Here is a 13,353-nt window from a genome sequence, read left to right on the forward strand (position 1 = left end):
TATACTACATATAATAGATTACACAAACTTGCTTAGCAATAACATAAAAAAGCGTTTTCCAAAGTAATTGTCTGATAATTCTACGAAATGATTTCATCAAAGCTGGACAATTTGTGTCCAAAGATTAGTGCTGCGAAATGCAGTATAATATAATATCGGTTCAAAAACTGATTTTTTTTTTTTATTAAAAGCACACTTTTGGAAAATTGGTAGTATGCTCATCGGGAAAATAACGCTATTTTTACTGGGTTTAATGCCTCTTTCTTTGTCATTAAAGTGTTAGGGTTTGACTTAAAAAATTTCACGCTTAAAAAAGAGACCAAAAATGTAAGTTACTTTCTTATTTCTCAAAGCTGAGTGCTTTTAATCTAGACTGTTATTTTAATCTTGCAAATAAATTGCGTACATACAAGTGTATTTTAAGCATTAAATGTAAATATGTATGAAGTTTGTGAGATGACTTTTTTGATGAATACAATTAAGATTTTTTTTTTTTGTTTTACTTCAGAGCCTATTTCTACCACCATACTGTATAAATTCAGTCATATACAATAATCAACGTCAGCTTTGCCTCACATACAAATTAAAGTTATTTATTTGATTCTTTATTTTTATTTTATTTTTCGCGAATTTCTTTTGGTTTGAGATTTCTTCTGGTTCTGTGTTGTCTTGCTTTTACTTTGCCTTAATTTTAATGCGACTATAATTTCTGTAATCTAGTATTAGACTTAGCTTGTATAAATATTTTTTGGTTATACTACACTTTTGTTTTTACTTTTACTTTGTTTCGTGTTTACTAATTAACCGATTAAAATCTAATGTGTTATTTATATTATGCGACTTGATACAAAAGTTTTTTTATTTAAATTATCGTTTGTGCTTAGTAATAAATAAGGTTAAATACAATTAAAGTAAATTAACTAAATTGATTTTCTGATAAAGAAAATAAAATCAAATAAGATCAATTAATTTAAAAAATATGATATACTTGTAGAGAGCTAAACGCTAATATCAAATGAATTATGTTTTCGTGTTTTTGCGTGGAATTACACATAAAAAACTAAAGTAACAAACGCGCCAGCGCAGCTAATTTACAGCGTCTTTGCACGATCAAGTAAATCACTTATGAATTTCTAGAGAAGAGTAAAACAAACGTCAATACAATATTAAAGCTTCAAATATTTGTTTACAATAAACAGCTTACCGATATGTCCGACTGTGGGCGTTTGCAGACCGAAAGGAGCCGCTAAAAGAGAAAATTATATTTAAAAATTTAGGGACTCGCAGGCTGTTGTAATGAATCGTATTATCATAATATCGTAAATTTTGTAACGAAAAAATTTATGGCAATACAATAATATTTTTAAAAATATTGAAAGCTTAAAGAACTAAAAAAATTAACCATAAATGAGTAAACTAAGTGAATCTAATAAACTAAAACCAAATTAAGTAAGTGAAAAAATATATTTTTAATTGCATATTTTACTTGTTTATGGCGCATATTTTTGATTTTTAGTGCATGGGATTCCGAGCCGTAATCATTACAAATGAATTTTAATATGCATTTCAAGTAGCAATATGATTTTTATGCATTAATAAACAGCTTTACAGGGCAATTCTGGCAAATGTCTTTCAACTCATCACAGTTTTTCGAAAGATAAAAGATAAATTAAGTAAAAAAAGTACGAGTTAAAAGAAAATTAAATTAAATAAAAAAAGAATTTAATACTTAAAAATCAAATCAAATAAAGAGAATATAATTTTTGGAACCACTTCTATAAATAAAATTTGAAAAAGAGAGAAATAAGATTAACAAAAATAATATGAAGATGCCAAAAATTAAATGAAATAAAAGAAAATATATTTTTCTTTTCAAAACAATAAAATCTAAAACCAACTCTTGTTGGTTAAATGGCAAAAAATAAAAAATATTTAATCAAAAAATAAAACGTTTCTAAAAACTTTATGAAATTAAAAAAAAAATTATTTTTCTTTTCAAAGCAAAAATGTCATAAAAAATAAATAAAAGAAGATTCTAAAAATTAAATTAAAGTAAAAAATATATATTTTTCTCTGTAAGAAAATGAAATCTTATAATTAAAGGAAAATTAAATTCATCAACATTCAGATAATAGACAACAGGGCCTCGGGGGGGTAAGTAAAAATGTGCCCGCCCCACTACAGATTAATTTTCAATTTTTTAACGAATCTCTAACGATTTCTACTCCATACTTGTTCCGTGCTATTTGCGTAGTATGTGGAGTATGATTTTTTCGTTAAAAAACTTCGTCTAAAGAGAGAATTGTTTTTTCGGTACAGATCAATTGAATGCGTAAAATAGTTTTTCGTGTTTTAGTGTGCGTTCTGAAATTTATAATGTAACTTTTTATATGAATATTGAATAATAAAATTTATCAACTATAAAAAATGTTAGAATTTTTATTTTCCAACTTAATTTTCAGAGAAATCCGGGCCTCTTTAAAAAACCGGGTTCGGGAAAAACACCATCGATCCCCTCCCCTCTAGACGGGCCTGCAGGGAAATTCTGGCTAAGACAGTTGAAAATTGTTTGTAAGAGAATTGAACGACAGTAGGCAAGATGGTTTAAAAGATTTAGTTTATTCTGGCACGAAAGTCTTACACAAAAAAGCTCTCTTGCCAACTTCTATGGTGAAAAGATATTTTGATACAAAAAGCACTTGAGCTTGTTTCAAATGCAGATGTATGTATGTATAACATTTTGCTTGCGCTGCTCCAACAGAGGCAATAGCCGGGTGAGCAAAGCACTGGCATGCCATTCGAGAGATCCGAGGTTCGAATCCTAGGACAGCGGGATTTTTTCCTTTTTCGTGATTCCCTTTTTTTATTTTTTTAAATTACTATTCTTTTAATTTTTACATTTTATTATATGTATTTTTTAATTTCATTTGATTTTTAGAAACTTGTTTTATGTATTTTTTTCAGCTGAATTCTTGTTTTCCTTTTTTTAATGGATTATTTTTTTTAATTTAAAATTTTATTAGGGGTATTCTCTGAGTCTTGCAAAACCCTTGCATGGTGCACAGATTGCACGGATTGCACGGTTAAAACCGGTTTTCGTATGGGACAGCTTTGCAAACCGTGCAATCCGTGCTCCGTGCAAGGGCTTTGCAAGACTCAGAGAATACCCCTATTGTTTTAAAAAGTGATATATTTTTTTCTAAATATCATTTAATTTTATTTAGTTTTTCTTTTCATCAATTTAATTTTATGTTTCAATTAAATTTTTTTACTCATGATTTATTTACTTGATATTTTAGAAAACTTATTGCTAAAAGACAAATTGCCGCTCCGAAGTTGACCTTTTAAAATTTGTGTCTTTCAATAGGATATTCAAAAGCTTAAAACGTAGAACTACTAGGAAAGAATTCTGCTATCACAGAAGTAAAAGTCCTTAGCCAAAAGTTCAACTTGAAGTATGCCGGGGCTATCGTCAAACATACTACAGCTAAAATAAAACTGCATGCATACATACATACGATCTGCATATCGAATTTTGCAAAAAAAAATCTGAGGCAATTCTATGTACAAGTACATAATATGTACATCTATAATTATATAGTATAGCCACTTGTGGTGAAAATTATGCGTAGAAAATAACAAACCCCTTTACCTAAAATTGTTTAACTTACAATCAAATGGGATCTCCTTATGTCGTCGGTGTCCATATCCAATATTTCATCTATATCCACATCGATAGCCTCACTCTGCAAGAATAGAAAAACAAAAAAAAAAAAACATGAAAATTTACCATAATAATTGTTGTTAGCAGCAACATAATCAGAGCTGGCCATCTCCAAATGCACACTCGCTCTTTCTCTCAAATCTCGTTCTTCCAACTTACCGGTGGATCAAAGAGTTTCTGCAGTTCATCATACAGCCACATCTCAACCGCCAAGCGTTTACGTATCAGGCTCATCTGATGTGAACCATATTTGGCGGTGAGGAACTTTTCGCGTCGCTCCTTCACCTCAGCACCCTTCTCGTTGAAGTTGACGCGGAGATTGGTCCGGTTCGGCGAGCGTTCGCAGTCGTTCATTTGCTCTAGGCCGCACTGCATTTTGTGTGGGTATGTGTGCTGTACGTTTAGTTTTTGCCTCCTACTATTTTTGAGAGTAAAGCCTGATGTGCTGTGCCGTTTCCGTGGCAGCTGTTGGACTTGATTACTTGGAATTCTGTTCAGACTTATATGTCAAATTAATTAGTGTGGGCGGTTGATTGATAGTTGGCTATCGTAAAGCCTTTATTTTTTTCTTCAGCCCTCAATTAACTGGCGATCTGTAAATTAATCAAAGAAAAAATTTTAATTCAATCAACATTCACCCTTTTGTTTAACATTTTCTATGAGTTAAATTTGAATTTAATGAAATAATTATTGCAACTTTAACAATTAACTTTCAATCCTCTGCTGTCGCGTTCTTGGCGAGTGTGTCATTACTTGGTTAAGATGCCCAACCAAGTCATTGCCTTGAGGCATACATATGCTCATGATATTTGCGTTCTTCACGCTGCATAAACTTACATACATACATATGGATGTACATATGCATGCCATGCCGCACATTTCCATAAACCAGTTGCTTTCTTTTGTAATGGTCACGTGACTCAGTGCGTTTGGTATTCCGCATTGGCCTGAGTATCTTTCGATGCGATCACTTTTTGCGGTTTTGGCAGCAGGCCATTTGTCTTTCGACTTTTGAAGGACTGTAACGAATCTGAAAAAGTTCAGTGAATACACATTGGGGATGACTAACGCAGTAGGACTTTTTCTTGGCCATCTGGCACGATTCTCTAGTTGTGAAAAGTTTAGGACTATAAAGGAGTTATAGTTTTTGAATTGACCATTATTGGATAGAAACACTTATGAAGTGATACCTGAAGGGACAGTTTAAATACTACTGACGCAGTGCTTTAAAGTTTGGCATTCGCATACTATACCTAGTTTTACCATAATAGTTATAAAACACAATGATTAATTTACGAATCGTACATACTAGGGCTGGGAGTTCTATCTAGATTTTTTGGGTATTCGGATAATCCGGATATTCGAATATGGGCAAATCTGAGAAATAGACAACCGAAAAACGAAAAAAATGTGTTACATTTGTTAATTTCTCTTCAAAGTATTATTGTAGATTGTACCATCTCGATATCGCTTCCGTTTTAAGTAACGTCCACAAATTATGAAGGCAAATATACCCGCAAAACTATAAAGGGCCATTCCATTTTAACTGGTTGGACATTTTACTAAATAATGTGATCAATGTTGAATTCATTCTAACTATGCCGTGCAACAGCAAAAGCTATTTGAATATTAACATAGAACGATAATTAATGTATGAAATTCATAAAAAAAATACCAAACGATTTCTTAGTTCTATGCAACTATCATTTGAATGAATGTGACTATATTTTAACTATGTGCCCTCAAAGATGAATTTTAGCCACACTTAATTTTCCAGAAAGATGTTCTTGTGTTGTAAAATATGGATTAAATGCTTTCGTTTTCAATAAAAATTATAAAAATTATATAATCTTTATAGAAATATTAAAAAATATTTAAAGTTGTGCACAGTAACTATGTATGAAGTAAAAGTTTCCATTGGAAAAAATTATAGCTTCTTTTTATCTTTTTATTTTTATTTTTCAACTGATTAATGATAACAATTTTAGTTTGATGTCTTAGAAAGATATTGAGTATACAGCTTTGTAGTCCAATCATCTTTATTAGAATAAAGTGCAGTTAGCTAGGACTTACCGTTGATTTTGCCAATTTTTCTCAGACCGTGTTGGGCTTTTTCTTCCATTTACAAGGCGATTTTTTTATATTGAGAAATTGAGCACTTTTTGCAAAAAAAATTCCAAAATTAATAACAATATCGTGAAAAGGTAACTTTTTCATTTAAAAATGCGCAGGCTCGAAACTCATTTCTGGCCCATGGTTTATTCTATATTTTCGCTTAAAATTAATGTGCAGAATCAGACGAGATTTAGTAAAGAACAATTGACCCACCCTAGTAGTACAAATATGATTTTTTATGTGGCATGTGAAGAGGCATATATATACATACATACATACATGGATCTAAGTCAACGGAAAAAAGCTTTAGAAAACAATTTTTGATTGCAGTTATAATTCGATTGACATGGAATTTTCCAGTACAAATTTTTGTTCTCGAAGTTGCCTGTGGGAAAATTTTGTGACAAAAATTGTATTTCTATTATCATTCCTCATCCTCTCCTCTTACGTACGCATATGCCTACGGTGACCATATTTATGTGAGTCGAATACGGGACAAAAAATTATTTTGGAAATTTTTTCGACCCTGTTTTCCCTGAAACAGTATCCTTATAGTAACATCACAAATTTGTAGGATAATTTTCACGGCCGTATTTTACACCGTAAAATTTGTTAAAATAATTTGTTAATTTTTAGTATAATAAAGTGCAATTTTAAGTCGGACCTACCACTCATTTTTGGATTTTTTTTTTTTGTTTCTTTGAAAGAGAAGCAAATGAGCAGCACCTTCCACTCGCACTTTATTGTACTCAATTTAAAATTTTAATGAGTTACAAAACTTCAAACCGATTTTTTTTTCTAAAAAATTCGAATTAAAAATTTTGAAATTTTGGTGAAACATTGCCGAATTAATTTTTATAGTTTTTTGCACAAAGTTTGGTAATTTGGTATTATTTATATGGTTTTTGTTAGGAAAAGAGCCTTACTTTCATAAAATAAATAATAAACATTAAATAAACTAAGGAAAAATGGCCAAAACTTACTAAAATATCGTGTCCTAAGTTCTATTTTGGCCACTGTATATATTCGATTCGAATCACAGGCATTCATATTAGAAAGTAATAACCGTTTATAAAGAAAATTACGGTTATATACCAACATCACTTAAAACTTGTTCATAGGCATGCCATTTTAATGAGCTGTTAAGGCGTCGGAACACCGAATACGTGACAAATACAGGAAATTAAAAGAAATACAGAACATTTGGCGTCCCGTATAAAATAAATAAATTACCAGGACAATGGGTCAAAAAAGAGTACTGTCCCGTATAATACAGGACGGATGGTCACCGTACATATGCCTAATATACATATACATAGACAGTTACATACATACATACAAATGTACATAGTAAATATTTTACATCAAGCATTGTGAGAACAAAGCTTAAAATACATCGCTTTTTATTAAAATCATTAATATTAATTAAGCTAATAAACGAGTAGAGCTGATATTTTAATATTTTCCGTTAGGTTTTAATTAATAACACTTTTCATCGGCATATCTTTGCTCCAAGACACGTTGTTCTATAATTTTTTCTCAAGGCACTAAATACGCCCTAGGCCATTAATGACTTGATTTTTCCCAAGAAAAATTTACCTGACAAAGCCTAAAAGTACATACATACATACATATATAAGTGCATACATATGTATGTATGTAGGTATATGCAGCTCTAATTATTGGAAAATCGTTGCCAACATTTGCGGAAACTCTTTCCCTTGTTTCTTTTTTCATTTAAATTCTTTTCTATGAACAAATGTTCTGATCGCTTTAGGCTCACCACTCACCACTCACCACTCACCACTCACCACTCACCAACGCCAAAGCAGCTGAGCTTATGGTGGGCGTTTACAGCCATCAACAGAGACCACAACTTAACAACTTTCACTCTCTTTCAGCGCGAATTGCTAATATCGCGATAAGTGCAAATATTGAGGCAAAAATGAGCTATCCATTCCCACCGCATGGATGCGGTATGTACCCAGGAGTTTGATCGCTTGCCGGTCAGGCTAAGTGGCGTTGCGTTGATGTCTTAGTTTGCATAAATTTAAGCAGCAACTGCAATTAGTGGTCATAAACAAGCAAAAAGCTGTTGGTAGCAAACATAAACAGTGCTGCGGCTTTACCCACGATGGTGAACAAGTGGGCTGGCTAAGATTTTAAAGTCTTCGGTGTTGTTTTTATTGTACATTTCTTTCTATCGATAAGAGAAGCACAAGTTTTCTATAGCAACCTGACGAAAAAAGTGTGTTTTATATTAAGGTAGCTATGAATGTATGTATGTATGTACATAAGTGCCTGCGTGTGTGTTTTCGCTCCGCATAAAATACATATGTTGCTGATGTAGTGGGGCCAAAAACGTCAGCAACTAAGAATGCAATACCCGACAACAATCACAGCGGTAAGAAAAACATTTTTAAAAATTAAAAAAAAAAAAAAATTTAAAACAACAATACAAATGCCACCGTCTTCCTTATCATTGCATAACATATTGCATGGGTGTATTTGAGTTACTAAGCTGCTGCATTCTAGAGGCTTCAAAAACGCTGCACAACTGCAATAACAATGGAAAAATTCAAAAGCAAAGTTCCAACCACAACTACAAAATATTGCACATACATACAAACATACTCACGAGCATGCCATTAGCAGCTGCTTTTGTGGGGTTTTTTATTATTATTTTTATTTTTTTTTTGCAGAAATTTTTTCTTTCTACACACTTTTTCAGTTGAAAGCCCGCGGAGTTGCGCTTTTTTCGCATTGTTACGCCTCCATTTGATGTTTACGCGGTGCGGTCTCTTTGCGAAGCAATGTTGCTGTTTAGATATATTTTGGATGGCAGGTGATGCAGAGATACATAAATATGTACTAAATATGTATGTATAAACAAAGCAACATCGATGCAAGCGAACCTATAAACATACATACATATGTATGTATGTATGTGCATTGATGTGCGTGCTGTCGCGCTAAACCAAGCAGAAACTTCCGCGATCTTTTAGCCGCTTTGCATTCTCCTTGGGCTTTTCAATCAAATTATTGTTTGCTTACACGCATTCACTTTTGTTTTTGATGTTTATGCAGCTGCTGCTCCTGTTGCATTTTTCTGCATAGACATAACAGCACTCAACCGCAAAGCTAACGTCAGCCGCATAATAATAGTGATTTTAGCTGCTGAGTCAGAAGAATTGGGCAGCCAAGCAGTCAGGCGTGTACACTGAAAAAAAAAATGCAGTTCTTAGATAGACTATAATAGATGAACATATCCTGCAATGGGCTATCGACTCTTAAAGCATAAACAGACGGCAGCGTTGATCCGGATCAACTGGGGAATTAACTGCGGTTGATCCGGATCAAGTCCGAGTTGATCCGGATAAACGCTGCCGTCTGTTAAAGCTTTTACAAACCAAGCTTTCTACGGTATCATACACATCCTACTGCAGAAGTCTGCGAATCCATCACTCTCTTTTCGTATCTACTAAATACGCTTGTGAGGCTGGTCACTTTGCACATAAAAGCTTAAACAGACGGCAGCGTTGATCCGGACCAAATCGGGAATTAACTGCAGTTGATCCGGATTAAGTCCGAGTTAATCCGGATCAACGCTGCCATCTGTTTAAGCTTTAAGAAGGATGGAGAGATCGGTTATCTGCAAATTAGCAAGGACCGTTGTAGAGTCCTTTTGGTAAAAAAATATGCGTTTAGTGCTTTTCTTTATATCGAGGGTCTTTGTTGCTCTGTTAGAGGCAATGATATGTTATCTCAATAAACTAATTGTCGGAATCGACATAAAACATAACAGTTGGGGTAGAGTCGGACAGCGCTTCCTTCCAGAAGGAAGTGTGTAGGGGTATCCCACATCGCTCACTTTGGAGACTTTGGAGAAACGCGGTTGTCGGGTGGTTGCCTATGCTGAGGCTATAGTATTGATAGTTGGAGCGAAGCTCTTTTAGAGAGAAACGGATCGGTTTCGTCCGAACTTATACTTCTTTGCTTGTTAAACCAATTTTACTATTTGTTGTTCTTGTGTGGTGGAATACATGGGATAAGGTCACCATCGTTAAGCAGCAGAAGAGGGTATAAAGACCTGTCCGTGTATATAGTAGACAAAGCTGCCCGCGCACGCACCGCCGTTAAGCTAAGGACATTAAAAGGGTCAAAACCATGGAGTGAGGTGTCTTCTGCAAGGAACTCTCCACCAATTTCAAATTTAGGCTTACGGTTCACTACAGTGTTTTTCAACAATCGTAGGCGCAGCAGAAATGGGGATAAAATATAGCCAACCGCCAATCAGGCCTCTAACTCCTTGCTAAAACGATCGGAAACGGCCAGGGAATGCCTAATATCTCCCTCGGTCGCTTCCGATCATCTCGTTAGCAAGTTTATTTGAGATCCAGGTCACAGTAATATCGCAGATAAATTGGCCAACCTATGAGCAGCAGACAGATTTCTCACAGTGCAGCTTAGAGATTTTCAATCGAGCGTTTGCCATTGCATTTAGCATATAAGCTGTTTTATACATATAGAGCATTTTTATGAGCATATCATGCTTCAAAATTCATAGAAGCTATAGGAACGCGTTGAGTTGTTTATGTTACTCGTTTGTAGTACATAGTAACTATACTACGTGTACAAATTCATATATTTATATTTTTGCGTGGACATTTGGGAGAACAACTTAAATACAGTTTTGCCATTTTCTCTTAAAACCGCTGAATCGTTGGGTTCCTATTCAACATTTAAAGTATGAGCTGACCCAAGCTGTAGTTTAAGATTAGTGCAAATTTAATATTTTTGTATGAAAATTGATTATTTCTGCCTGTGAAAACATAACTTCTAAAATCAAATAAGTTGTTACTTCAAATGTCCACTTCTGTGTTATCATACATACTCGTATTGATGTGTGTATGTATGTACCATGTTGTGTGCTTCAAAATAGCCAAGCTAAGCGAAGTTCGATTGTAAAATAAACACTTAATAATAAACAAGGTGAATATGATAGGAAGATTGCGAAAATTGTTGGGCGTCACACAAACAAAAATATCAATTTGAGATCAATAGGGTTCTAATAACCAATTACAGTTAAGTGTTAACAGGTACACTTGAGTGCATGCTGATAAGCGGTAACAAGAAGATTCGTAAACAGCTTAAAAACTATTAGAAACAAATTCTAACAGCATAAAGCAATAAAAGCAAACTTTACGCTCCCTTACACACATAAGGATTTAGCGAAATCATTCGTGCTTATTTAAGCAGTTAAAATTTAATAAGTGGCTCATGTCGGTATAAATGCTTGAAACGAGCTTTTAGGCCTCTATGTTAAATTCTGAGGTATCAACATACATTAAGGGTCGATAGCATGACATGAAAATGTGCATACGTATATAAAAAAGTATGTAGCTAAACATTGATATGTGTGTTGTGTAAATTGTCTTAAGCTGTCTAAACTATCTCGCATTAGCTGTAATGCGGCATGCAATTGAATAGGTTAAAGGGGGAAATAAACCACGCAAGTGGCTTGACAAAGCAAGCGAAATCTGCTTTTACTTCAAGCCATTTGTGTTGAGTATGGGGGCTGCTTAAAGGTTTGAAAAACCCGCTTGAAAAAACTTGAACAAAAATATAAAAAAATTTTATAAAACCGCGAAATCGCCTCATTCGCAACGGGGGAGAGCAAAATGAAGAAGTCTAAACTTTTTTACATTGTGAATTGGAAGAAAACTAAAATTCTGTGCTTGAACGAGGCGAAATAAAAAATCTAGGTTTCAGTTAGTTTTGACAAGCCGCTTGTCTGGTTTATTTCGCTCTTAAAAGGCGTAAGCGCCAACATTAAATGATTTCCCGCTTTTTTGCTATCAAGGTATATATCTATGCTTGTATGTATGTAATTTGTATGTATTTATGTGTGAACTTATGCATTTACATATCTACCTAAATAGGTTCATATAACTACAGTTGTTGCTGGTTTATATGGTCGTTGCCTCCTAACTGGGCGCCATTCACTGGCAAATCAAATTGTGCAACATTCCCAGCAACAACCAACTCAATACGTAATAATAGTACGAGTACGAGTAATACTGTTTTTATTTTTATATTTTTTTTATTTTTATTTTGTGCAAATTTGCTTTGCGCTTTTTTTGCTTGTTTCTTTTGTTACCTGTCTGTGCCTTTATGTCGCAATTTAATTGTGTGAATACGTTTTTTTTTCAATTATGCGGCTTTTGCTTATGAATTCTTATGCCCACCCTCTGCTGTAAAGCGAGCATTATTTTGTTGTAATAGCTGCATTCATAACATCATTTACTTTTTCATTGTTTATGCCATTATGAAACTATGTATTGTGAAAAAGGTATAAAAAATTCAAATAGATAAAATGATAAACTTGCAATGTGAACGAACCATAAAAGCATTCATGTATGAACAAAATATGCATGTATGTATGTATATACAAATGTAGGCATGGGAAATCAAAGCGTGCGAAAACACGCCGCGGTTATTATACTCCACATTTGTATGTAATAATTTAAGGTACACGCGTACATACATACATGTATGTAAATAGATAGTGGGAAGCGCGTAAGTTGTTGAATAAAGGCAAACATATTTATGCAAAGGCAACATATTTATGTATTACTAGCAGACCCGGCGAACTTCGTCCCGCCCAAAATTAATTTTTTGTATTGAAACATTTTGGTACAACATTTTCACCAACAGTTCACGTCCATGATTTTCAGTGACGCGTTTATCTTCTAATATTACGGTTTGGTGGTTGTCGGAAGGCATATTTCCATTACCATCTTAAATAACCTAGCAAAATTGTATATGCATACAAAGATACGTAATAGCTTCAGTACCATTTGAAAGGCGCCACAACCCCCTTATAAAATAGCCACAATTTTTCCTAAGAGTATGGGAGTGATTTCTCATATCTCCATACCATGTTCAAGTACTCTACCATGAACACTTCCAGAGATATGCAGTGTGAAATATTCGGTTTGCATTGGAGGAGCTACGCCCCTTTTTCTTCAAATTTTTCTTCTTTCAAATTTTTCTTCATGACTATGCGTTTGATTTTATATGTCTTGGACATACCAACTTCCAGTACTCTACTATGAACACTTGCAGAGATATAAAGTGTGAAAAATTTGGTTTGTATGGGAGGTGCCACGTCCCCTTCACTTAGCGGTATGAAACATACTTTACACCCTATTGTCATACCTACGAAATATACACAAATTTCAAATTTCATTCAAATCGGTTACGCCGTTTCGGAGGAAATCGACCACAAACACCGTGACACGATATTTTTATATATTAGATTTTTCATACAAAAATACCAAAAGATCTAAAAGAAAAAATAGAGAAAATTATTTTAGGATAGGGACACCCTAATCGCCAAATTCCTGTACTCTATCGTGAACACTTCCAGAGGTATGCAGTATGAAAAAATCGGTTGTATGGGAAGTGCCACGCCCCCTTTTCCAATAACCACAATTTTTTTCCATGAGCAT

The 13,353-nt window shown here is 33.8% G+C and overlaps 2 protein-coding genes across 6 annotated transcripts in view; one reads left to right on the forward strand and one right to left on the reverse strand.

The window, feature by feature from the left end:
- The window catches only part of LOC118741352 (protein phosphatase 1 regulatory subunit 14B-like), a 251,722-nt gene that overhangs the window by 189,861 nt on the left and 48,508 nt on the right, over positions 1-13,353 (forward strand). The window lies entirely within an intron of this gene.
- Positions 172-13,353, reverse strand: part of LOC118741353 (protein phosphatase 1 regulatory subunit 14B) — an 18,755-nt gene continuing 5,573 nt past the window's right edge. The window contains exons 2-6 of one of the 3 annotated variants that reach the window (XM_036473298.1): positions 8,894-9,059; positions 3,884-4,317; positions 3,672-3,746; positions 1,205-1,246; positions 172-1,133 (exon numbers count right to left, since the gene is read on the reverse strand). In XM_036473298.1, the coding sequence (XP_036329191.1) occupies positions 1,092-1,133; positions 1,205-1,246; positions 3,672-3,746; positions 3,884-4,099 (375 nt within the window). In that variant the 5' untranslated portion in view covers positions 4,100-4,317; positions 8,894-9,059 and the 3' untranslated portion in view covers positions 172-1,091. Of the gene's footprint in view, positions 1,134-1,204; positions 1,247-3,671; positions 3,747-3,883; positions 4,318-8,477; positions 9,060-13,353 lie in introns of all 3 variants that reach the window. The other 2 variants (XM_036473299.1, XM_036473300.1) reach the window with 2 other exon arrangements.

The sequence above is a fragment of the Rhagoletis pomonella genome, unplaced genomic scaffold (assembly GCF_013731165.1).
Source record: "Rhagoletis pomonella isolate Grant_MI unplaced genomic scaffold, Rhpom_1.0 Rhpom_scaffold_00006, whole genome shotgun sequence".
NCBI lineage: Eukaryota > Metazoa > Arthropoda > Insecta > Diptera > Tephritidae > Rhagoletis > Rhagoletis pomonella.